Genomic DNA, 25810 nt, shown 5'->3' on the forward strand with positions numbered 1-25810 from the left:
TCATTCGCGCTTTCGCAGGATCACGTAGATGACACCGCTGAGAAGGGCCAGGGGGAAGGACACCCAGGCCAGGATGTAGGCGAAGCCATAGGAACTGCCCATGTTGAGATTCCAGTCTGTGTGCTTCACCGTGTAGATGGAGGCCGCACTCATCACGCACAGACCTGGGGGAGAGGAGGGACACATTGAGTGAGGGCGCAGGCTCGAGGGCAGTCCCCCGCACCGCTGCGACACAGATGCCACCAACACAGAACCCTCAGCCCCTGTCCCGCCAGCCCCTGTGCTCCCCCAGCCTCCCACACACCACACACAGCTGCTGCTTTTTCTTAGAGAGAAGAGAGTGTGGGCCGCAGGGAGGTCAAACACTGTGCAAGAAGAACATGTCAGAGTCAGTCCAGAATTAAGAAGGGCTCAAAGAATAGGAGCAGGAAGCCATGGGTCTCCACTTCTCATATATGAACCACAGAGCATCATTTCTGGCACATTTCACTTCCTCTGTCACCAGTTCCAAGGGGCTACACTGAGAATTCAGGTTGCAAGATAAACCTCTCTCCTAGGGTATTGGGTATGGGAGCCCCTGGAAAGCTGTGAGTCACCCTAGAAGTGGGTGGCGGCATTATCTAAGCCAATGAGTATGGAATGACAAGTGGCAAAAGCATTAGGTTCCATGCAGAACACGGGGCAGAAGACCACGCTAATCCCCTGGGCAAGGAGCATGGCGGCGGGCACTGCTAGGCAGACAAAGGAATGTATGGAGAGGACAAAGAAGTGGGGGAGAGGGGGGAGCAGGGAGGAAGGAAGGGTATGAGTGGGAAGCAAAGTGCAGAGGGAGGTGACTACCAGGAGCAAGCTCCTTTCCACCTGTCCCTTTCAATGGTTCTTGGTGCCCCAAGGTTAGGCCTCAAGTCCCAACAGGGCTAAAGGATATGAGAGCCTAGATAGGCCAGGCTACCCCCTTGTTCGCTAATGTAACCTTGTGGTGTGGGAAGAACAGCCTCCACCTTGGGTCTCACGAGGCAGACAATTTCAAGTGTGATGGTCCGTGCCCAGGATGACAGTCAGCACCCTCGGCAGGGAGGGCTCCAGTGATGTCAGCGCCCCGCCTGGAGCTGCACAAAGCCTGCTCTGTTCCCTCCTGAAGACAGGGTCTTTGAGAGGCTCTGAGTGACTCTATTATAAATTCACATACTGTGTGGGATTCCTGTGGACATTCCTCGCAGCGCCTGGACCACCTACATTAAGCCCACTGCTATTTCACCGGACTGTGCAACTTTGTTTGAACAAAGTACAGAAGTGGGAATATGTTATATTCACCGCCCTGATAAGATTGTCCTTCTGCAAGTCAGAGGAGCAAACTCCCACTCCATTGGCCCCATTGAGAAAGCCACACAGTCTTGGAACTACGTGGGGGTCAGCTCAGAACCTGCTCCCTCCAGAAAGTTCAGTGAAGCTAGTGAAGACATAGATGTCAGGAGAGAAATCATTTGCTGGTGAGTTGTCCCTTGAGGAAAACAGCAGTTTTGATCTGCTGGGAACACACTGTGACCCTCCATTATCTTCCCCTAAAGCTCCATGTTTCAGCTCTCCAAAGGGCTAACTCTTCTTAAAGTCAGCAACATGGATGGAGCTGGAAGGGATCATGTTCAGTGAAATAAGCCAGAAAGAAAAAGAAAAATACCGGATGGTCTTACTCATAGCAGAAATTTAGAAAACCTCAATAAGGGACCAGGAAAAAGACTAATTATAATAAAGTGAAAATCAAAATCAATAAGCAACTATAAACCAGAGACACACTACAGGGGGTGGAGAGGAGGAGAAGGGAGTAGGATCAAAACAAGGGTGGTGGGAATTGTATGGGGACTATAACCAAGATGAAAATGCATACATTGTGCAAAAATGAAAAATGATGTAAAAATATATATAAAATTTAATTTAAAAAAATAAATACTGAAGTCTCGTAGGCTATCTCTGACCTACCTGAATAGGGTAGGGCTATAAAAGGAACATGTTGGGGAGAAGACAATGCCTGTGGCGTGGGCAGGGCTTGCAGATGGGGTGGGTGTCTAACCAGCACTGGCATGAAAAATGCCATGGTAACCATGCAGACCAACTATGCCCAGATCCCACTGGCAAAGAAAAGACACTCTCAGACCACAAGGGACAGAGAGGTAAGATACACAAAGTGTGGCGACTAACTACAGCAGAACTCAATTTAAAAGACATTCACCCTAGCAGAATCTCAGAAGTGAATAAATTTAAGCTTCACTTCAGTAAGCAAATAGTTTAGATTATATACAAAGCCAAAGAGACTACACACTTTATGATTATTGTTGCCAGGAGGCTGATGTTTTAGGGACTATGTTATTACAAGGATGCCAGTATGTAAAGCAACAGACATGCCCTGGAATATAAAAAAGAATGACTCTGCCTGGCAGCCCCTGTCTGCTACCCAGGGCAACATCACACAGAGTCCCTAAGAGTTAAACATTCCTCCGCAGAAGTGGGCTGTGACTCACTTTCTCAGCAATCTGTCTCTCAGTAGGCAGAGAGGCATTATGAATGTCCCCCAAGGCAGAGGTAAGTGAGGCTGTAGACCCCAGAGCACCCTGCTTTCCCCACATACACACGGCCTATGCTTTGGCAGTGGCAGGCACCCTGGGGAAGGTAGGTAAGCTTTGAGTGGAAGGACACTGACCCTGTCCAGACTACATGGAAACACTGGTCATTCAAGAGTTCTTGAGAGTTTGCACCTGTCACAGGATGGCTGGGTCTGCAATAACTCCCTGAAAAGTCCCCCTAAATTAAGAGTGTTAGCAACTGCAGGTGAGTGATTAGAATCCAGAACCTTTGGAAGGGAATAATTAAGGGACAACTGCAAAGGAAGGAATTCTTTAAATTTTCCTTATGTCCATTGTATTTGGTTCAGTAAACATAATGAGTGCCTATTATGTGCAGGCATTGTCCTGGGGGCTCACAACCCCAAGATAAACGAGCTATGGCCATTACCTTCAAGGGGTGTCACCCAGAAACCTACATGTCAGTAGGCTTCCCACATCCCAACATCATAGGATGCGATCTCAAGAGAGGAAGATGGTGCGCACTGGATGCCCTAAGAGCAGTTGGGTGCTGGAGAGGGGCCTTGGAGAGGCCTGACAAGCAGGGGCCTTGGAGAGGCCTGACAAAGAGATGGTGCTTGACCAGGGTCTCAAGGACGGGTGAGAGGCAGGCAGATGAAGAAAAGTAGAGAAGGGGACCCAGAAGAAAGAAAAACATGAGCAAAGTCAGGAAGCTTGTAAACACCAGCAGGTCACCATGAATCTCAGCTGATGGACGGCAGTGTCAAATGAGCCTGACAGCTTACCAGGGACCTGCCCTAGCACACTGAGGAAGCTCATCGGGAAGCACACCTTTAGTGGAGGAAAAACACCAACAGATGTGTGTTTTAGAACACCCACCCCAGCAGGTGGGGACAAAATAAGGGCCAGGAAGGGGCACCAGCTGGTTTTGCACAGTTGCAATGGTGTCCGTGAGTCAAAGCCCATGTGGGCTGCCTGGCACGTTGGGGCAGGGCTGAGAGTGGACTGCATATAAGGGGACGTGGAGAGGAGACTCCAGCGAGCCTGCCTGGTGGGTGAGGACAGGTAAGTGGCGAAGTGGTGATGCTCTGGAAGCCGAGGGAGGAAAGAGCTTCAGGGAGTGAGTAGCTCACAGTATTGAAAGGAGTGGTGTGATTCAGCAAGTGACTTAAAGTGTGCATCAGTGACCTTTGCCAAAGTGGTTCGTTTGAGAGCCTGGAGTGGGAGCAGAGTGAAGTAGCTAGAAAGTGCGGGTCAAGTAAGAACACAAAGACAGTCAGTGGACGGTGCCTGTGTGGCGCTGGTTTGCTGAGTGAGCGCCTTTGTCTCTCCCCACTTGGCCCTTCGGGCAACAAGGTGGGGCAGGAAAAGGCAAGAAGGGCTGTTAAACCCTGAAAGCACTGGGCTCTCTGTCCGACCTACACAAACTGTTCTCTGTGCTGTTGGCCCAGTTTCCTTTTCCAACTTCCAAGTGACCCCTGCTGCCTAGAAAGCCCCCCACAGCAGCCCTAGAATCTGCTCTGGGCAAGACCAAGTGCAACATCATGTGATTCACTCATCACCACTGAAGCCGTCTTTGAGTCACCAGCGCAGGAAGCAGGCTGTGTTCTACTCACTCCCCAAAGTCCTTTACTCCACATGCTCTGTACCTCTATTGATCTAAGACAGAAGCTAACAGAGAAGCTAAAACTCACTCAGGAGTCTCCTTCTACCACCTTTTCTTTTCAATCACAAGTAGCAACAATAGTGATCCAAGTTTGGTCTGCTGGGGAACACAGCTGTGCAGTCATCCCACACTAGGTGCCAGACCTCGTTGCCAGAGGTAAGTGAGGCAACTCTTGCCTTCAGGTCGTTCTATAAGTGAATTTCTTGAGGCTTTCCTGTCCACTGTGACCTGACCCAGCAGAGCAAGTGCAAGTATAACCAGTGTCTAAGAAGAGATGGCCTAGGTCCTAAAAATAAGAATGAGTCCAGAATCCAAATACAGGGTTAGGATGGTGCTTCCGTAAAAGGGGGTTTAGAAGAATATATGGCTTGTGAGTGGGAGTAGTCATCTGGGGGCAAATGTCCTGGGAGAGCTTAGAGTGGGGTTCAGGGCAGTTTAATGGCTATGCCAGTGGTTTACAGCCCTGGATGAGCATTAGAGTCACCCAGGAATGGTCCCACCCAAGAGCTTTTAACTGAGACTCTTTAGGAATGAAGCTTAGGCACTGACATTTTTTTTAAAAAGCACCCCCATTTTAAAAAGGTGATTCCGATGTATATCTAAGATTGAAGAGCACTGAACTAGAAGACGGTGCCTCTCAACACATCTTCAGGAAGCAGCCAACCTAAGCATGTAATCAAGGAAGGATGGTGCTTAGATGTGAAGCCTGAGGCTTATTATGAAATGCAGAAGGGATGACACAGCAAACCAAGAGGGTCTGAGACCGCATACCGCGCTGTCATCTGGAGAAGGCAGAGACAGCGGAATCTGCCCTCGGCCCCAGAGCCACATACCTCCTCCCGCCTTTCCTGCACAGACATGTATGATCTATAGGCGCAGCTGGGTGCTCCAGAAGGCAGCTGTGCACAGAGGGCCCAGCCTTGGGAAACTCGGCAGATTCTGGAAATGTTCTAGTGCTCTGAAGATGGCTCTGCCCTGTGTGGACCCTCACCCGTCTAGCACACACTCTGAAAATTTTACACCCAGTGATTGTGGCACTGCTTTCTTCTTCCTTCTCACCCTTCCTCCCTCTCTCCTTTCCTGTCTGCTTTTTGGTTTCTATTTGGTTTCTTTTCTGCTTTGTGTCTTGATGTTTATGTGGTTTTTTAAAGATTTATTTATTTATTTATACGAGAATCGGGGTACAGGCCAGATGTGCGGGAAGGTGAGACAATCCACCAGAGCCAGAGCGGGGAACAGAACAGGCAGACCGATGAAATAGACTGCTGAGGGGAGCAGCGGGCGCGGCAGGAGGTCTGCACGCCATGTGGGACCCTTGCCCAGCGGCCGGGGATCGAACCAGCACTGCAGAGGCTGCGGGCAGCTTCGCAGCCCAGCACTCAACCACTGTGCCACCAGGGGAGGCCCGTATCTCGATGTTTAAATGTAATTTCTCAGGTTATCACCATTTCACATCTCCAACAACTCTCCCCTCATTCATTTTCTCTCTAGCTACTGGTTTCTTAATAGGTTGCGACCTGAGAAGCACACATCGCAAAGGTGATTTAGGATCATCAGATAATAAGAGTAAGGCAATCTGTCAGTGCCATCCCGAACTTACCGCTCTCCACGCTAGTAAATATTTTATGAAACTACAAGTTCAAATGCAACTTCTAGGGACCCGAGGAACCTGGAAGACTAACTTTCAGATCATTTGGACTGGAGCTAGAACATTTCAGGATGTATAAATTATACTTGCTATCTTGGGTTAACAGTCTATTCCAATATGAGCTACCAAACTGACAACTAAAAGTCTTGTGAGAGATAAGCAGCTAATCTGATGGGGGACAAAGGAAGAACAGATCATGTGCTTCGAAGTTCAGAGGTTTTCATAGCTGAGTCCCAAAGGCTTGTATTGAGCTGGGAGGAGAATCAAAACAGTGAAGCGAGTTTGGATGAGAAAACAAACTTGGGAAGAGACCTAAGAGTTTGGGCTGCATGGAAATACTTGAACTCACAGTGCAGTGACAGCATATGACCTACTGATTCTCATTACTGGACTTTGGGTTTTGACCAAAAATGGAGTTGCAAAAAAGACAGAGAGAATTTAAAGCTGAAACTTTTCAGTGGGATAAAGTTGAAGGTGCTGTCTGCTCTGAGATGCTCCTTCAACATCAACATAGCACTGTTCAGTCCAGTATTTTTAGTTTGGCTCCTTCTGATGTTGAGGCTCTTACTCATCACGGTCACTGGGGAACTTAGGAATTAATAAATGGCATGAATTTGCACTGATCAACCACTGTAAATCAAATTCAAGGAAAGATAATAGAAAAATCAGAGTTTCTGCCTTGGCTTTTGTGTCTCTCAAAAATGTTGGTGTAGGGCCTCCCCGGTAGCACAGCGGTTGAGTGCTGGGCTGCGAAGCTGCCCGCAGCCTCTGCAGCGCCGGTTCGATCCTTGGCCACCAGCAAGGGTCCCACATGGGGCGCAGACCTCTCCTGCTATGCCCGCTGCTCCCTCCAGCAGTGCACTTCATCAGTTTGCCTATTCTGTTCCCCGCTCTGGCTCTGGTGAATTCTCTCACCCTGCCCCCCGCACTTCTGACTGTACCCAGTGCTTTTATAAATAAATAAATAATTTTTTTCAAAAATGTTGGTGTATTCTGTTTCTCTAAATAAAAGGAGGTACTCACTATATTCAGTCCATGTGGTATGAGAGGGAGTATAAGCATCGATCGTCCTTGCAGAAGCCAGGTATCATTTATCCTTTCTATTTATCAGTAAAACAACAAGCTTGTACAGATCAAATATACAAAATTTCTGGTTCCTCAGTCTATATTACTTTATCTTGAGGATATAGCTATTGGTGCATTGATACAATGGATGTGATCATTATTTGATATCTAACTATAAATGGTAAGTCGAAATAGAAGTCCCAGAACAAATTCTAGTTTTCTATATTACTTCTTGAAATGGATTGGATAACTGCTTCTAACATACCTAGAAATAATAGCTCAGTATGTAATTAGAAATTTAACAAAACTGGCAACAACACAGGGGCTTGGCTTGGTCTAATAAAACTTTACAAGTAGCAAAGTACTTTTCAGTTTTGAAATCCCCAAACTGGGAATACTGAATGCTATATGTGTTTCTTGAGATATGGTTCTCCAGTTTGCTTCATGTTTCTAGGGAAGGGTAACTCTGGCTTCCAGAAAAGGTCCCCAACATGCAACCACTGACTGTCTTGCCATCCAGCCCTGCGTGATCCATACGATCTATCCTCCATCCACCTAACCTTGTGAGGACATGTGGGCTCTTCAGCCCTCCGGTGATTTGTCCTGAGCACTGGGTGGTGAATCAGAATCACGGATATTCTGACAACTAACTTAAACCAGAGATGCTGGACTCCACCTACTCAAGAAGACAATCTAGACCATCTCACAGTTCCCAGATGTCCTCTGGTTCCTAGAGATCTGTAAGTTTTTAATCTGGACTATAGACTCCACTACCTCACCAGTCTCTCTTTTCTCGAAAGTCCTGCAGTCAGGCAACTGCCAGTGAGTGAACAGAAGGATAAGACTCAATGAAGTAAAACTCTGGCCAAATCTAGAACCAAAGTTGGAAGCTGTCACCTCTGGAATTGAAGACTATGAACTTGGACTCTGCATATTGTGCATATAGAGAACTGTACAAGAAGGGAATTTGAAGGCAGTGTGGTGAGGAGTTGAAGGAGATACTCATGTGATATCATGGTCAGGTGTTTGAAAATGCTGACATGATAAACAGAGGTGCCAGGGAAGACACCAGAGGATGACAACTGTAAATCAAAGTCCAGTGGAACCCAGAAGCTGGGGAGTAAGAATTTGTCAGTGTGGCTTCAGCACTGGTTAGAGGTGGGAGACACATAGCAAAGAACAACCTTGGGCAGCCCCCAGCAGGTTCAATTCCTATGTGGAAGCAGGGATGGTTCCTTGCAGCATAATGTAATCTACAGGACCCAGCCTTTGATCTACTAAAATCCTTAGCGATTCTGCTGATAATATGTCCTGATGTAGCTTCGTTCTAGTGATAAGTCTGGTTTGGTTGGGGACTTCCTTCCAGAGTTTCTAAGTCCTATTTCCCACGTATTTTATTCCATGGATAAATAGAAAGTTCTCATATTCTAAGGTGCATACACACACACACACACAAGCACACATACCTGTGCTTTCTGAAAAGCATCCAATGGGTAGACTTACAAACATCAGTCACTCTGGGACCACATCCGTCTACTAACAGATCGTTCCACAACCTTGAATAGGTCTACCTCCCAAGTGGACTTTATCATCTCCAACTTACCAGCAAGGATTTGGAAGACTCCAGTGATATAAAACCGGCCCCCCTTGGTGAGGGTGAAGAGCTGGCAGAAGAACAGGAACAGGGACAGAACGCTGAAGATGATGGACAGGATCATGGTGGCCTGGACAGACTGCAGCCATTCTGGAAGGGGGGAAGAAACAGGAGGTTAATAAGCTGACCACAGTGGAGGGAGGGCCCTGCACAAGGAATGTGGGGCTTGATGCACGACGACCCCTAAAAGCCATAGTCCTTCTAGGAGCAAAAGTCCTCTCTTGTGAGCAGAATGCAGACAATTCGCTTTTGCATTCTTAAGTCATTCTTTATTTCCTGGTTTGTTAGTTAGTTTGTTTGTTTGTTTTGAGGGGAAAAAATCTAACATATGTTTATCTGTGCACATTTTAAGAAAAAGGCTGTAAGAAATGTTATCCCACCACTAAGAGTGCCCATGGGGGTGCTTCGAAGGGTTTACTGGGACACCTCCATTCTGAGAATAGTTTAAAATCACTGTTTACAACATCAGCATCCCCCAAAATATATAGAACTGGTGGGGACAGCTGGGAATAAAAAGTGTTGGAGCCAAAACTAATTTTGTAGGAAATCAGAAGAAAGATGCTGAAGAAAAACATGCTTTATATAGCCACAAAAACCCATTTGCTCAGTCATCTCGCCCTTCTGGTGTGTTGGTCAGTCACGAGCTCATACTTGGTCAGATCACCATGTAGGATTATGGATTATACTTTGTGGAACCTCTAACCTTAGATCAAATCTGCAAGCTTTCAAATGAAATTCAGGCAAAGAAGAATCTGTAGTTCACCATCTACTGCAAATTAACGTTATTACAGGAAGGAAAGGAGACAAGGAAACAAGCTGGGTTTGGCACGATCCAGGAAGACCTCGGGTGCCCACCTGGAACAGCTGCAGATGACCTTGCCCACCTGTCCCGTGAGGGTCAAAGAACACCAGGGCAGGTACTGCTCCTCTCTGCTCAGTAACTGGCTAATGTGAAACAGCTTTGAAAAATAGACGTCAATGCTTAACACAGTATACAAAGCTATGAAATCTGCATGGTTTATAAATCAGTAACTGAAAAGATCAACCAAGTTTGTGTTATAAGTAGCTCACGGCCAACTTTTAAGGATGCTCATTAGATTAACCGTTAGTACTGAGCTGCACATAAGATTTTTCCTGACACAGATTGGCAGCATTTTGGAGTTGAAAGATGTGTGAGAGATCAAGTAGCCCAGCTCCTTTATACTAAAGGGAATTTCCGGAAAGGTTTTGATGAGCCCAATTGGCACAACCAAGCATGGGAGGTCCTTGATTCCAGTTTCTGTTTCCACTATGACAGAACAGATGCTTCTTTAATTTTTTCAATTTTCTTGTCAATTTTCAATTAAGGTAAGGAAATGATGTCTAATGGGCTGTGAGTCATCCTGGCTTTGTTTTTATATATCCCTAATGAAATCTGTATTTATCCAGGGCAGTGATTCTTCAGAGAAGCAGTTGGCAATAAAGTTAATGCTGCCATAATATTATTTAAAAAAAAATAAACCAATTATCCAGCACTCTGATAAGTGAAGCTGGAAACAGAAAGAAATCTGAGACCCAGATCTGGAACTGAAACAGTCAGTCAACTTTTGCTGGGTAGTGTCCTTCAATGAGTATCTCATAAGGGAAGTGGCCAGTGGAGATGAAATCCTGCATTTCAGTGGAGATAAAATCCTGCATTTCCTTCACCGATTCTGAGATCTTTATCTGAGTCCTGACCTCTGCCACCATGAACATCAGGAACTACCAGACTGCATGTTTAGAGAATACTCAAAATCTTATATGTTAAATCTACATAAATAGGAAACATCCTTTAGATTTAATAATATATAAATCCTTATTGAAACTTCCTTTACCAATAATTTCATCTTTAGTCCCAACCCCGTTACAACTGAGCTATTTTACCATAAGTTTTTTTTTCCCTCAAATTATTGGATTGTTGGAAAAGTCATGATATATTTTTTCTATGTTTTTCAAGCAAAGTGTGTCATGAATTTTCCAACAACCCAATAGATCAGAATTAGGGGATCAGAGAAGTTTTTGGTCAATCAACATATGTTGAGCACCCACTATTTCAAGTCCAGCCTTTGGTTGACTCCCAGGAAACAAAGTTGAAGAAGAAGGTTTTCGACCACAAGCACAGTAAGACACATACATGAAGGTAACATGTCCAGCCACAACATATGAGAAAGGGTTCGAGACACTCATTATAAGATGTAGAATTTCACTTGAATTACATCATTCTTACCTACAATATGATGCAAGAGATATACTTAAAACAAACAACAATTGAAAGTCACAAGATTTTCAGAAGAGGCCCCAGGCAAATGTTAACAAAAAAGAAAGCAGGTATAGTAATAATAGTACTAGGTAAAGCAGAATTTACATTGAAAAAGATGAACATGGTCAAAGAGGGATATTTCACAGTGAGTAAAAATCCAATTTATCATGAAGAAATAATATTGTTAAACCTTTACACATGTAAAAACATGGCCTAGAAGGGGTATAAAGCAAATACTTGAAATATGATTAGAAATAATTAAAATATAAGAAGAAATTGATAAAGCCACAATTAGAGTAAAAGATGTTAGCATAAAGGCTTGGTTAAGTCAAGTAGAGCAAACATTTAGTAGCATATATATTGTTTTATTCACAGAATTAACTAAGTCAATTTACTATATATAAAGAAAATTTGTCTCCATATAATAAAGACTACAAAGTATTTCCAAAAACATGAACACTGTTACCAACTATGCATTAGGCAACAAGAAAACCTCAATAAATCTCAAAGAAAGTAGACATGATAGAGGCACAAGCAAAGCAAGTAGAAAGTAGAAATCAAAGACAAGTTAGCCAAAATAAATTTGAAATTTAAAAGTAGAATTCCACATAATCTCTGGGGTAAAGAAAATGAAGATGAGTAGTAAAAATTTCTTTAGCATGGAATCATATTGTCAAATCTGTGGGCGACAGCCAAAGCACAACTCAGAGTAAAATGTTTACCATTGGGGCCTTCTTTAGAAAAGAGAACTATTGAAGAAGAATGAACTGAACATTCACTCAAAGTGCTAGAAAAGAGTTAAATAATCCACAATTAACTGACTTAATAGTGATAAAAGCAGAGATTCATGAAATGGAAGAAATATGACAAAAATACAGTCAACTAAAGGATATGGTCCACTGGGGAATCAATAAGGTAGACAAATTTTATTAAAGTACATAAAGAAACAGAATTCTATTATGTTCCTAGACAAAGGCACTCAGAATTGTAAAGATGCTATCACTCTCTAAAGTGATCTACAATTCAGTGCCATCCTAATCAATAACCCACATGGGCCTTGACAAAAAGCTTCAAAAATTCATACAAAGACAACATGTAGTATTAGCCAAAAAATTTTTTGAGCCAAACACAGCAGTAACAAAAACAAACAAACAAATAAACAAAACCAATGAGACAGGACATCACCCACCAGAGGTCAAACACATAGATATAATAATTTCTATTATATAATAAATTTTTAGCAACTCAAACAATGTGGTATTAACCACAAAGCAAAAATAAAACAATGGGACAGAATTTAGACTTTGGAAGGCTACATGTGAATTAAGTATATATTAAATATAATTTTTAATCAACAGGAAAAGAACACAACAAATATTAAGTGGTGTTGGGTCAAAAAATAAAATTAAATCCCTGGTTCACGTCATTCATAAAATTCAATTCCAGATACATTAAAAGCTAAAGTAAAATTTAAAAAACATGTAGATAGACATGCGATGCACAATGGAGAAACATGAATAAACATATTAAAACACATCAAAAGGTGTTTGATCTCATTAGTAACAGGAAAATGCAAATGAAATCCACAAGGAATGCCATACCAATGTTTATCCATTAAAATGGCAAAAATCAAAGACTGATAATAGCAACAGAGTGCATGTGTGAAAGATACTTCCATTCGCCGTTCACAGGAATGATAACATAACCGTATGTGACTAGCAACTTTCTGAATATATTTAAATTTTTTAATATCAAGTACCCACTGATCCAACAGCTCAATCACTATATTCTGGATAAATATTTGAACTTATAATCAAGGACAAATTAATAAGGATGTTGAAGATCTACTCAAAGAGAAGTTAACAATGGTATTCATTGTAGCATCATTCCCACAAGAGAAAATAGATAGCCCTAAAATGGGATGTTTTGAGGGAGTTAAAAAATCATCAGTTAAAAATGAACCACCTCCGAAAGATCTCCAAAATAGTGAGGTATACACACAACAGGATGCCATTATGTAAATACACACCAGAAACCTATATTTGTGTATATTTACACACATACACATGTTCATTTAAAAAAATAAAATTTAAAAAAATGAAAAAGATGTGCCTAACTGATATCAGTGGTTACCCCACTGGCTGAAATGAAGGAGCATTAAGCCGAGAAAGTCTTTTACTTGGCCTATGCGATTTAATTTGTATTTAATAAGGAAAATATTTGTATGTAATCTATGAAATATTTGAATAATTAAAACAAATAGTACACGGTAAAGAAGACATGGCAGTCAAAAATAAGTCAGGGTCCCAAACTCAAAGAGCTAATGGAATCCTGGGTAGGACTGGGACACCAGCCAGAGAAAAAAGGGATTTTTTTTCCTCAAACGCCATCAAATCAGAAGCTACATGTGGGTGTGGAGAAGGTAGACAGAGCCAAGTCAGAGGGAAGCAGCTCCTCACCAGGCCCAGAAAGGAGGCTGACGGCACAAAAGCCCAGTTGACATTGTTCAAAGGGAAGCCCGTAATGCCCAGAGGAGATTCCAGAGTTCATATGACACGCTCCAAAGCCAGAATCACTCACGGAGACTGGAATAGACCCACGTCGGGAGGGAATGGAGGTCAGACAGCACCAGCAGGGACGGCAGGTGCTTGATCCGGCTGAGGAGGTTCGTGTAGTCGTGTGTGCTTCAGTCAGGGCCAGGATGTCCCTGGGGGAGCTCTGTGGCCCAGTCCTGCCACCCACCTGCTTCATCTGCCACTTAACATTGTTTGGGCCATGAATTCCTCTTCTGCAGCATGAGGTATTAACATATCTCATTGGGTTGTGGTAAAGATCAAACAAAAGAGTTGATATAAAAGCTCTGTTAAAGGATGTTATAAATAACCCCTTTGAAGAGGTGCTGAGGGGCAGGGTAAAGGCACTGACTTGTATATGATTCCTGGGGCATCTCTGTTGGGGACACGCAATGTAAAAGTGTAACGGGCACCACAAGGCTCACATAAGTTATCTTATTAAGGTACCGAACAGACCCCAAACACTGCTTTGACACCACCTTGATATTAGTTCCTATCTAATCTTCCACACAGGGGTCAGCAAATTATCTGCAAGGAGTCAGAGTGTAAATATTTTAGGCTCTGCAGTGCCTGTGGTCTCCATGGTAACTCCCCAACTTTGCCATCTTAGCACAAAAGCTGTCATCCGGTGAAGAACAGGGGCAGCCCATTCACCCAATGAAATCTTACTTACAAAGTTAGGCCCTGGGCCAGATTTGGCCTGCAGGCTCTAGTTTGCCAACCTCTGCTGCAGCAAAATAAATCAGAGGTATCAAAAGTAGTTATTAGAGTAGAGCGAATTGTAATGAAAGAGAAGAAGCCGCCAATTACAAATCTGCGTTAGGCAGACTGAATCCCATGTGAGGCCAACATTCTAGTTGGTACATCTGAACTTCCACTCAAGCCCCAGTGCTGCAAGAGTCTTCGCCTAAATTTTAAGGTCACCATCTTTTTTAGCAGCTGCCAGTGGAACATCCACTGTCATTCTCCAGGGCCTGCTCAGCGCCTGGCCCAAAGTGGAGACTTGGCACATATTTGTGGAATTCCCAGTGACCGTGTTTCAGGTCCATCTCCAACGCTGGTTGCTGAGCACAGAGATTAAAAGGCCAAAGCTCTTTGCAGAACCACTGTCCTAATGTGTGTCAGGTAAAGGGATGCTGAGGGCTTCATGACACAGCATCATGGCTGCAAGCAGGCCCCACACCCTCAGCTGACATGGAGAAGCTCAAGTTGCCCAGGAGCAAAGCTGGCCTCAGGTCAGATTCCGGCTTCAGCAGCAGTTAAGCAATGAAGGAAATACATCAGCCCCCTCAGCTATATTCTTAGCTTGGGGCCTACAGTCCAGTGAGGTGAGGGCCAGAAAGGATGAAGCATTTTCATTTATCTTTAATTAATTATTTTCATAATAATTTTTTAATTTTTAAATTATATTTTAAAAAAATTATCTTTCCTTTATTGAGTAACATCAGTCTACAACTCTATATGATTTAGAGGGATAGGTTCATTCCTCCTCAGATGTATGTTACCACACCATCCTCACTTTCCACTCACCACCCCACTCTCACCCATTATGGAAACAACCTGAATGCCCACCACAGAGCAGTGGATCAGGATGAGACACTTTTAAGTGCACCCATTCACCTCTGCATCTTTTGCTTCCAGCCCCACTCCAAGCAAGTCATCAAAACTCCCTGATTCAATCAAGAGAAAGGGTTTCCTGAAAGCCCAAGAAAGGGTGGCTCCAACAGAGTGAGAACTTAAGTTGGGGCGGCCATTACAGAAAAGAGCCAGGGAGACAGCCACCATGAGAGGGGACTGGGCTATTTGCAAAAGCACATGGCCAGCAAGGCTGGATCTCTGTCCTCAAATCTTCCAACCCACTGCCTTCACACAAATTGCCATTTTTCCTTCCTTCTCAGTGTGAATGTCATTCCAGAAATAGCTGACTCTCCAGAGGCCTCCATCCTCAACAATGTGGCCTTTGCACTAAAATGCTTCGCCCACCAGCTGGAGCACGAGCAGGCCCTGCGTGGGTCCCACCTCAGCCCTCCATGTCTCTCCCACCCAGACCAGCTTTGAAGGTAGCTTTGCAAGGGGCTCAGGTCTCAGGGTGGCTTTCCCTGTGACCTATGCAGAAGGCAGGCCAGGGGGGATGTCACGGTGGACTTGGAGTCACAGACACTGGCTCAGAGCTCACAGAGATGAAGAAGGCCTTTGGGAGGCCTTCATCATAAGTCATGGAGGCATTTTAACTAGAGCAAAACCTGTGGCTGGCAACTAGTGCAGACTGCTCCATAGGTAGAAAGAACCTTCATGTGAAGGTATCCAGACTAACCTGAAGTGTTGTTCAAGCAGCTGCATCCTAATTAAGGCACAAGGTATGAGGCACAAGGGCTAATTTTTAGAATCTAATTTATATTTGCCATACAACACTCCATAGTTCAGTTAACTGGTCCCAGGACTCGAAAAATATAGCCGCGGAGGTATCAAGGTCACATGAAATCAGTCAGCTGTTAGAAGTTTTCTTTATTCCCTTGTTGGAAAACTAGTAAGAGGAGGGTCAGATTAGGCTGTGTTTCCAAAGATCTGGGCTAGTTTCCATGGTCATGTTTATTCACCTCCTTCCTCAGACACTACAATGTACAATGAAATACTAAAAGCTCTTAAAAGTCTTTCATCAAAAAAAAAGTCTGCTTAGCTTTTTAAGTTTCGTGTTTTTCTAACTGATTCATCAGGGAGTCTGTTTTGTTGTTTTCTTTTTTAAGAAGAGCTCACTCAGAGATGCTGGGTTTGGCTGGGGAAGATGGAAGTGAAGAGGATAAAGGCAGTTTTAATTGCCTGATCATGAGCTATAAAATGGAGAATACACAGGGATGATTCAGTTGCTTTCAAGATCTTGGTTTTCAAAAATCATCCACATAAGAATAATCACAGTCTCCCCCCAATACCTCCTTTTTATTGTATTTATACAGAAAACAGCCAATCATCATAGATACTAAAAGCCAAGCCAGAATCCATGCAGCCCAGTTCCCACCCATTACAGGGACACCGCCCTTTCCCAAGCACAAAGTCTTCCTCTCCTTCCCGCCCCTGCTGAAGTGTTCCCCAATTTCTACAGACCAGCTCAAAGACTACCTCCTTTCATGTTCTCTGCCCCCTGTGTCACAGATATGTCCTGAATATGGACAGTGGCCCAGGACTCACAGAATGTGGTGGGCACGTGTTCCAGATCCTACTTCCATGCTCACTCTGCTGCCAGGCAACCAGGGCACCTGCCCCAGACCACCCCACTGTTTAAAGAAGGCCCATTTGGAAAAGCAAGGCCTCCTGATGCTTGTACGGGGCTCTCCATTACTCAGCCCTGGGTGCTCAGGAGTTCAATAATGTGTTTGATGTCTAACAACCTCAGTGATCCTACTGCCTTTCTGCAGATATAATAGCCTACAAGCTGGAGACGGGGGAAGGAGAATGGCACAGCAGAGGCCCAGAGGCTCTCCTAGTCTCCGCTCACCAGCCTGCCAAGTCAAACCAGTCACCCAGTTGCTAAGGGGCAAGAAGAGGTCAGTAAATACCCTCCCATGTAGACCAGTGACTAGTGTACATTCCCAGCCTACATTTCTCTCCTGAGCTACTGATTTTTAACATCTCTGATGGCCAAAACATAAATCCTAATTTCTATCCCTCCCCCAAAACACCCTGTTCCTCTACCATCTCCCCTCTTTCAAGACCCCACTCATAGCCAGCTGCTCAAGCCCCAAACACAGAAGTCATCTCTAATATTTCTTCCCTAACCTCCATATCCACTTCACCAGCTAATCTTCTCTCACAGTCCTGTCTCCTTCTCGACCTGTCTCTCTAGCCAAGCCAATGCTTACCCCCTACAGTTCCTACAGGATTAGATGCAGTGCTCCTTAACAGTTCCTATATGAAGTATTAGTATTTTATCATCATCATCATCATCATCATCAACATCAAGCCCAGCTTGGGCCATCACCATTGCCTTCTCATTGGTCCCCAGGCCCCCACTCTTGCCTCTGCCCAAAATAATGTGCTCCACATCACAGGATGAGCTTTCAGAATACTCTTCTGCTTAGCCCCCTCCAATGGTGTCCCAGCTGTCCTCAGTACCACAATCAGCAAGGCCCTAGCAATCGACCCTCATGTCCCTCTCCTGCCTCACCTCTCAGTCCTCCCTCCAGTTAGCAGGCTCTGCCCCACCAGCTGCTGTCTCTGGTGGACATATGTTCTTCACATGACTTCCTTGTCTTTTAAGTCCTGAGCCACATGACTATGGAAGAAAGACTTTCCATGACCAGCTGTTTCTCCCCAATGGAGACTTTCTATTTTGTAACATAATTTGTTCCCTGCAAAACGCTTTCCACTATTCAGTTATTTATTTCTTGTCTATTCTCTGTCTCCCTTAAGTAACTGTGAGCTCCACAAGAACAGAGACCTGGCCTTTCTCGTTCAAATTCATGTGCCCAGTTTCTGGAACAGTTCTTAGTACTGTTCAATCTTTTTGAAGAATAAATGAATGGGTTGCATTGTTAGCTCTTTGAAAATGAAAGGAGCTCTCTTGAAAGGTAATGAGTTCTCCACTACTGATAGGATAACACATAGTGGACATATTGCAGAGGGGTCTGAAGCTAGATGGTGGGGTGGGGGAGCTCCATGACCTCCCAGTGCTGGGCCAACACTGGGCATCTATGTGTGGGTCAGTCACTGCACACTCAGAGGCTTCATGCCAGGCAGCCCTCTCACAGGCATGGAAAACCAACACCCACAACCTCAGCTGCATCAAGGCCAATGCTGCTCCTGAAATACAAGGGATGCTTTCTCAGCTCTGGTAAAATCCTGGAAATGCAACTCAAGTATCTTTTAAAAGCAAAGACTGTGAGCTTTGAGGGCATATGGGTCAGACACAGGTTCAAACAGACATTCTGAATTAACTCCTGGGCGTCAACATCTGATGAGAAGCCTTAAGGGTAGAAACAATAGCATTGTGACACCACATCCCAGCTCCAGCGCCAAGCTCCCCTGCCAGGGCCTCGCAGCCCATAGGCGCTATAAAATCAAGAGTCATTACTTGGGTAGAGATTGTGGGCTGGCCCAGAAAGCCACAAAGATTTTAAATTGCAAAACATGAAGCCATAAATGCAGAGGGCCTCCTGTGTTTCCTAAAATCTAACCAAAAGCTGTGCCACAGATGAGGAAATGGTTTGATGCCATTGCTGAAATGACAATGCCTCCACCAAATGGATAAACAAGAAAAATCAGGAATCATTTTGAAACACTGCTAATATATCTGACCCTATAAATGCTCTGAACTACTACTCCAACTTAGAATAAAACAGACCACCGAGAAACGGTGTCATTTAGACAGAGCAGGTCTAAATGAAATTGCAAAAATCAGGATGGCATCCATATGTACCAAACTCCTTACTAGGGTCTAGAAGGATCTATGGGATGACTTCTCAACCCCTCACACCCTCTGTTCCCACCACTCTGGTCTACACTCAGCTGCTCAACTCTGCCAGACTCCTTTACTCCCCAGGAATCTTGCTCTTGAGGGGGTTTCTGTCTGAATCTCCTCCAGATGTTCACACAGTTGACACCTGCCAGCTTCAAGGGGTCTTTCCTACAAGAGGCCTCCGCTCCCCACCCCAATCCCTCCTTATCACATGACCCTGTTTCATTCCATTTGTAGTTCCTATTACTGCCCCAGATTATCCTCATCGATCGACTGCTTCGCCCAGAAAAATGTAAGCTTTTGCTCACTCTTGTATTCTCAGTGCCTATAATGGTATCTGGCACTTGGAAGATTTTCAAGGAATAGTTACATATCAAAGAACAGAGGAAGGAAGGCAAGAAGGGAGGGGTTGAGGGAATCCTGAGGTGAAAAGTTCATATTCTAGGAACTGAGAGAAGGCAGAAATCCAAGATGAAGGGGAGAAGAGATGGGAGACAAGATTTAAGGGGACAGGGACAGATCGTTCAGGTAGATGCCTCTGGAAATATTTCATCTGAAGATTAAACCACTGAGGAGCCTCTAAAAGGCTTAAAACTGGGATTTACAAGATTAGTAATAAGTAATAAGATTATATTTTAAAATATCACCCAAAATTCAATAGGTTAGGAGTTAGGAGGCTGCCATGGTGATACTGACAAAGAATGCAAGTGTGGAAACAGCCAAGGCTGCTGGGAATGAGGATGATTCTGAGAAGGAAACATATCAAGGTAGATTCTAGTAGTCTAGCTTGCTGACCAGCAGAGCATCATTCACGAAAATACTAGAAAGTGTCAAAAAATAGATTTGGTGGAGGCAGATGAAGGCTAACTGGCTCGGGGTGCCTCTTATATATCCCGTGGATGTACCTGGGAGGGGGCTAGATGTGTGGGTCTGGAGTTAAGGAGAAGTGCCGGGACCGGAAGGAAAAAAAACCACTCAAGACATCACGAAACATGATGTTAGAGACTGGGGTCGTGGGGGGGGGGGAGCAGAGATAGAGAGAGGCTAAGGATCCTACTTTCTGATAGGGCTCGCTGCAAGGATGATGGTGCCAATAGAGCCAGGAGACCACAGACAAAATATTTGAAGAATTCTGAAATAATTGAGCCTTGGTCTGATAGCACATAGGACCCAGCACAGCTATTGTAAGGGTACAATTGGGTATGGAAGGGGGTAGTCAAAGCCTCACAGGAAGTATTTCATGCCAGAATTACTGAGAGGTGCTTGCTATGTAACTTTTTATGAATTAAGAAGTTGTGCCAAATGATTACATTCTTACCCTCCCTTGTAACTAGGCATGGCTATGTAACTAAGTTCCACTAAAAGAAACAGAAGTATATGATCTATCTGGGAACATTTCACCAAACAATAGGGGACACATTCTTCTTTTCCTTTCTTTACCCTATTGTTTGAAGCATGGATGAAATGGCTGGAGCTCGAGCAGCCTTTGGGTCCAAGAAGATAAAGGCCAAACCCAGAGATGGCAGTGACACAAACTAGAAAAATCTAATGATTTCATGGAACCTATCTCACACTGCCTACTGACACACTTCTTTTTAAAAAGAAAAACTATTGCCATTAAGCCACAGCCTCTTGAAGATATTCTGTTAGACACAGTCACTCCTAATCCTCACCGGAACACCAGCCGACTGGTCTGCCACGTCCCAGGGCTGCTTCCCCTCTTGCTTTAGGTCACATCAATGTCTTGACAGGGAATATCCTCCTCCTTGCCTGTATTTATATAAATCCTGTCCATCCTTTGGAGGATGGATGAAATTCCACCTCCCACATGAGACTTCCCTTCCATTTCCTCCCCTGAACTCTGGCACTGCCTGCCTGCCCCCACTTCTTGGGCATCTGGCCCAGGCTGCCTTCACAGTGATTCAGCCTTCCACACATCTCCTGACTCCCAACAAGGCCCAGGACTGTCCAAGCACAAGGTCGCTATTCTCCAGTCCTTGCAATCCCCGGACCCCAAGGGCATTCAACACAAGGAGATGATGAATGTGCCCCCATTAAGCCTCCTTCACCTGCAGTCAGTATCAGGATGGCTCAGAAAGTAAGTAAATAAATTAAGAAAATAGAGAGGGAAACAGAGTACAGGGCAGTTGGTAAGAAATCTAAAGCTACTCGTAATGTCAGCCTGGGAAAAAGAACTGATACGCCACTCTCAAAAGACATTATAACACAGATGTTGGCCTGCCATGCAGTCAGCCAGTGTGGCCAGGGGCCCCACTAATGTAAAAAAGAATGTGAATGGGGCGCCTGGAGAGGTGCGGTACCAGGGTCCTGGAGGTATGAAAATGAGCCCCCTCAGAAAAAGTAGGAAATCACGTAAACCAACGTATTCTCACAGAACACACTTGTAGTACCATCTACTCAAATTGACATCAATAACAAATTCCTTAGATTACTTAAACAGTCTGTTTCAAACATCCTAGGAGCATATAAGAGCCAGGTAAATGGTTTGCAATGAGTAGTTTCTTTGTTAAGATAGTCTATGTCATTTTTTAAATTATATCTCTTTTCACTTTATTATTTGTCATGAATTATTAAACCCAATAGAAACAGCAACGGAGGCCCAGAAGCCCACCCCATCAGAGCCAACGTATAACACACTTTGACTGGTCAGGAGGATGTCAGCGAGATAACTCCTCCTAGGAAAGCTAAATTGGAAACTTCCAGCTTAAAAATGACACAAGTCCAAACAAACCCAGTTTGTCCGCAGGCCTGTCCAGGTTTTCTCAAAATACCCCTACTGAGACAGCTGAGAAGACAGGTGTGGAAAAGGAACCCTCCAGGATCCCCAGGGGAAGTAACCATCAGGGACTTGGAACTCACGCTGAAGACCCAAAGTCATTGTAAGATGACCTTGAGCCTGAGGAGATGACCTTGCAAAGAGCCAGTTGAGATATAAGTTTCCCGATCAAAATAATCCTCCTGCCCTTTGAGATATGCCACTGGTGTGGAGAAACAGCTATTCACAAAGGCGGAAGATGTAGCCAGGTCAATTGCCCACTATGAGGCAAGCACTGCCTTCCTTCCTGCAGACGGTTTGAGCACAATTTAGATAGCTGTTTCTCTGCCACCTCACTTCTGTTGAAACCCAGCCATTCTCAGTCAGCCTGCCAAAACTGCCCCCTTCCGGGCCTAAGAGTTCAGGAATCCAAGCCAAACCGCATGGCCAAATGCCTCTTGGGATCCAGGCCTGTGGACACACAGGGCCTCTGGCAAAGCCTCCCTTTCAGGCTGAGTCACCACTAGGGACCACCAGGTGTCAGTAGCGAGTAGAGAGGCTCCAGGCCTGAGTCTGCAGGGAATTTCTGCCAGACCCTGGAGGGGCAGCCACCAAATGCTTTGGCTTTGAGGGCCAGCAGTGCTTTCTGCAACCTAAGAGTATTTCATTTTCTTGTTGCAAAATCACTATTCAAGCCCTAGACGGTTCTAATTCTACATTCTTCACACACTCAGAGAAAAGATTAAGGAGTGCTCACTTCAATAAGGACCAAGGACTTTATTTTTCAACCAGGAAAGTGGAACATAAAACAGGATTTTCTTATCCTTGCCCATCACCCCTATATAAATTACTAAATGACAATTTTAGCAATTTCTCTTAGTACTGAGATTTGAGATGTCTGATTTGTAATGCTTTCAGGGGCAGTTTGGATGTCCAGCCCACTGGAGGGAGAACTCAGCCAAGAGAGCAAACTGTGCAAAGCCAGAACTAAGGGCCACTTCCCTCCCTGCTTTACTGAGCTGCATCTAAACTGTTTTCTCTCATCAGGTGTAGCACCAGCCACCAAAATATGGGATCTGTGAGTAGCTGAAACAATATCAAAAAGCTATGCTTTATTGGTTACAGCTTTTAAATGCAGAGTATCAGGTCAGCTCTATCATATCTATAGCTTCTTCCCTCTCCAGAACAAAGGCACATCCTTTGGAACATGAGACTGTGCTGAGCTGGGCCACTGTGTCCTTAACCCCCTAGCACTTTGGCCCCCCCCCAGGGTATATGCTGCCACTAAGCACTGCCTAAAAGAATGCACCCACTTACTTCTGCCTCTCCACATTCAAAGACACAAAGTCCCCAGCTGAGCACTTTTTCCCTCTGGGTCCTGGAGGTATTGTGTGTGTGTGTGTGTGTGCACTTCTGCTGCCAAGAAATACCTTTACTATAATCCAGTATGCCTGGTTTCCAATATCTCACAAGCCAAGATGCTGAGGACAGAGGAGAAATACATTCTGAATGAAGGACCCACCCAGGTTCAGCTTAAGAGTTTTGCAAATAGCTTTAAAGTGCCATCTGGCAATAAGGAAACACTTAAAGATGTTGATGCTAAATGGCAGCACTTCACAACCAGGAAAAGCAGTCCTGTAACTGAGGAACCAAAAGTTGTCCCAACTATCCCTGAAACAGCCCCATCACTGCAGAGAAAGAGGCAGGACATTTCTGGACAGAGACGGCCACCAAACCAAAGTCACCAATTGGATCAAAAGTCCTGGAGGGACCTGCCCAAGGTTTAGCCCTAATGCCACATGTTTTCTTTATCTGTGTCCACTTTTTTTAACTGGCAAGAAGCACTACATTGAGTGATAAGGAGGCAGCTCTAGGGCCTTTCTCTAGATAGAGAGAATGTACAGATCTTCCTTGACTTTACAACAGAGTTATGTCTCAATCATAAATTGAAAACACCATAAGCCAAAAATGCATTTAATACACCTAATCTACATCATAGCTGCTCCTAGTCTACCTGTGTCAGGTACTAAATCTACATAATAGCTTATCCTAGTTGACCTGTGTCAGGAACTGTGCTCAGGATGCTTATATTTGCCTACAGTTGGGCAAAATCATCTAACACAGAGCCCATCTCATGACAAGTGTTGACTATTTCCTATCATTTATTAAACATTGTCCTGAAAGTGAGAAACAGAATGGTCGAATAAACTCTCACCATTAACAAAGCTGGAAGACTCTGGACTAGGAGAATGTTAGAAGGACTGAACTAACATTAGAGGCTGGATGATGGGACACTGTGGTGATGGGGCCAGCAATTTCTTGATCTTCTAATGGGAATGGGAAAGGCTGTTTCCCCTATCATCAAAGAGGGTCTGCATCAAAGAGGGTCTGCTACTGCATACCCTGAGTGCAGGAAAAGATCAAAATTTAAAAAGCAAAATTCAAAATTCAAATTACTGAATGCCTGTTGCTTTTACACCATCATAAAGATAAGAAATCATAAGTGAGATTAAGTAAGTCAGTGACCGTCAGCACAGTGACACTCAGGATCTTGACGCAGCCAAAGAAATGGCTCCCTCTCCCTTCAACTTGGATTCACGGTCGCCTGTCACAGTCTGGCCCACCCTAGCAACAACAGTCCGGTTCGTGTCTTCTGAAAACAAGTGTCTAGACTGAGAAACGTGATACAGACAGATAAGTACACGTTTGTGAAGTAAATCGCCAGTCTCACCATTTGTTGATGTTGAGAAACAGTGGTAGACGTTGCTTGAGGTGGTGCTACAGTTCTGCCAAAGGTCGGTGGAATATTGATGGCCCACCATCCATTGCTAGAAAGAACCAGACAGCCTAGATCAGGGGAGGTAGTAAGGAATGCAGGCAAGGGGAAGGGGGAAGGCAAGGGCACCCCATCAGCTCATCTGCCTGACCCTCCTCTGCCCTGCCCGGAGTTGCAGCCAGAGGCCTCTTCCTGGACAGGAAAGAAGAGAGGTGGCTGTCTGCTCGCATGAGTTGAGGGGAGGACCAGTATTTTTTGAGTTGAACAGCTCTTTGTAAATGGAAAAGTATCCGACACACATAAGCTATATGTGGCCATGTATGTACCGCAGAGGAAGCCATGGGCTCCACCCAGGACCTCTGCATTCAAGCTGTTTGTCCTCCCTGCTTTCCTGAGTGACAGTCCCCAAGCCACCATCTCTCTGCACCCATTTCCTTGCAATTCCTATAAATCCAGCAAGATTACCATAAGGTACAATTAAGACATTGTGAAGAGGCTTGCAAATGATAAACCAAGTCACAAATCCCGAGCCTGTTATTTCTCATCCTACTAGTTCTCAATCTTTGAAATAGACAGAAATACCATGCCTGGGATTTGTGTTATATTAACAGCTTAAAGCCACAGTCACGTAACTGCTTGAGTCTATTCTCATGGCTAAGAAAATAAGTTTAAAATTTAATGCACTTGGTGCTTGCTAGTATTGCGACAATTATTCTGATGACCTGTTCGTATGGGTTGAGACTTAACTAAGAAGGTGCTGTGTTCACATCATAAAGCGATTCCTGGACTGTGAATACTTTTCCGGAAAAGCTCATTTTAATCTTCCAATTTCAAGTCCTAACGAGTGTTTTATGAACTAAGCCGCCCTCTGACTTCAGACATTTGGCGAAAAATAGCCCTTCATAAATACTCCACTTCCTTCCTTAAAGAACTTGGACCAAAGGAAATGCTAAACACTCATCAAATATAGGTCCGGGAACCCTGGCTCTGCACTGAAATTATTTGGCTGGAAGAGAGGCCTGCGCAGCTAACCTAGCCTTGCTTCCTTCCTACCCCAGAATCTGCTCTAGTTTTCTCAAAACAACTTAAAAGGGGCAGATTGCCAGAATCTGCAAAACGCTCCAGCTCGTCTGAAACTTCTCGTTTTTTTGTCTGCAAGTTAACAGCACCGCGGAACTAGGGGAAGCGCGGACGGAATAGCCGCCCCGGAGGCCCGAGCGCTGGGTGAGCAGCGAGCGCCCCGCCAGCCCTGCAGTCCGCCTGGCACTCACGCTGACGATCGTGGAAACCAAGAGCAGCACCAGGACCGCGACGTGGAGGATAATGATACTCAGCAACAGGAGGAGCAT

The 25810-nt window shown here is 44.6% G+C and overlaps 1 protein-coding gene across 2 annotated transcripts; it reads right to left on the bottom strand.

Moving 5' to 3' along the window:
* Positions 1–25810, bottom strand: PMP22 (peripheral myelin protein 22; the record flags this gene model as incomplete). Of its 2 annotated transcripts, XM_084237443.1 has the most annotated exons (4): positions 1–164; positions 8559–8699; positions 24417–24513; positions 25733–25810. In XM_084237443.1, the coding sequence occupies 4 exons, from the start codon at positions 25808–25810 to the stop codon at positions 1–3; spliced, it is 480 nt and encodes a 159-aa protein (XP_084093569.1). The 2 variants fall into 2 exon arrangements, with proteins under 2 accessions (XP_084093569.1, XP_084093570.1); XM_084237444.1 differs by lacking the exon at positions 24417–24513 and having other exon boundaries at positions 8559–8688.

Source organism: Talpa europaea, assembly GCF_964194135.1.
Source record: "Talpa europaea genome assembly, chromosome: 7".
Taxonomy (NCBI): domain Eukaryota; kingdom Metazoa; phylum Chordata; class Mammalia; order Eulipotyphla; family Talpidae; genus Talpa; species Talpa europaea.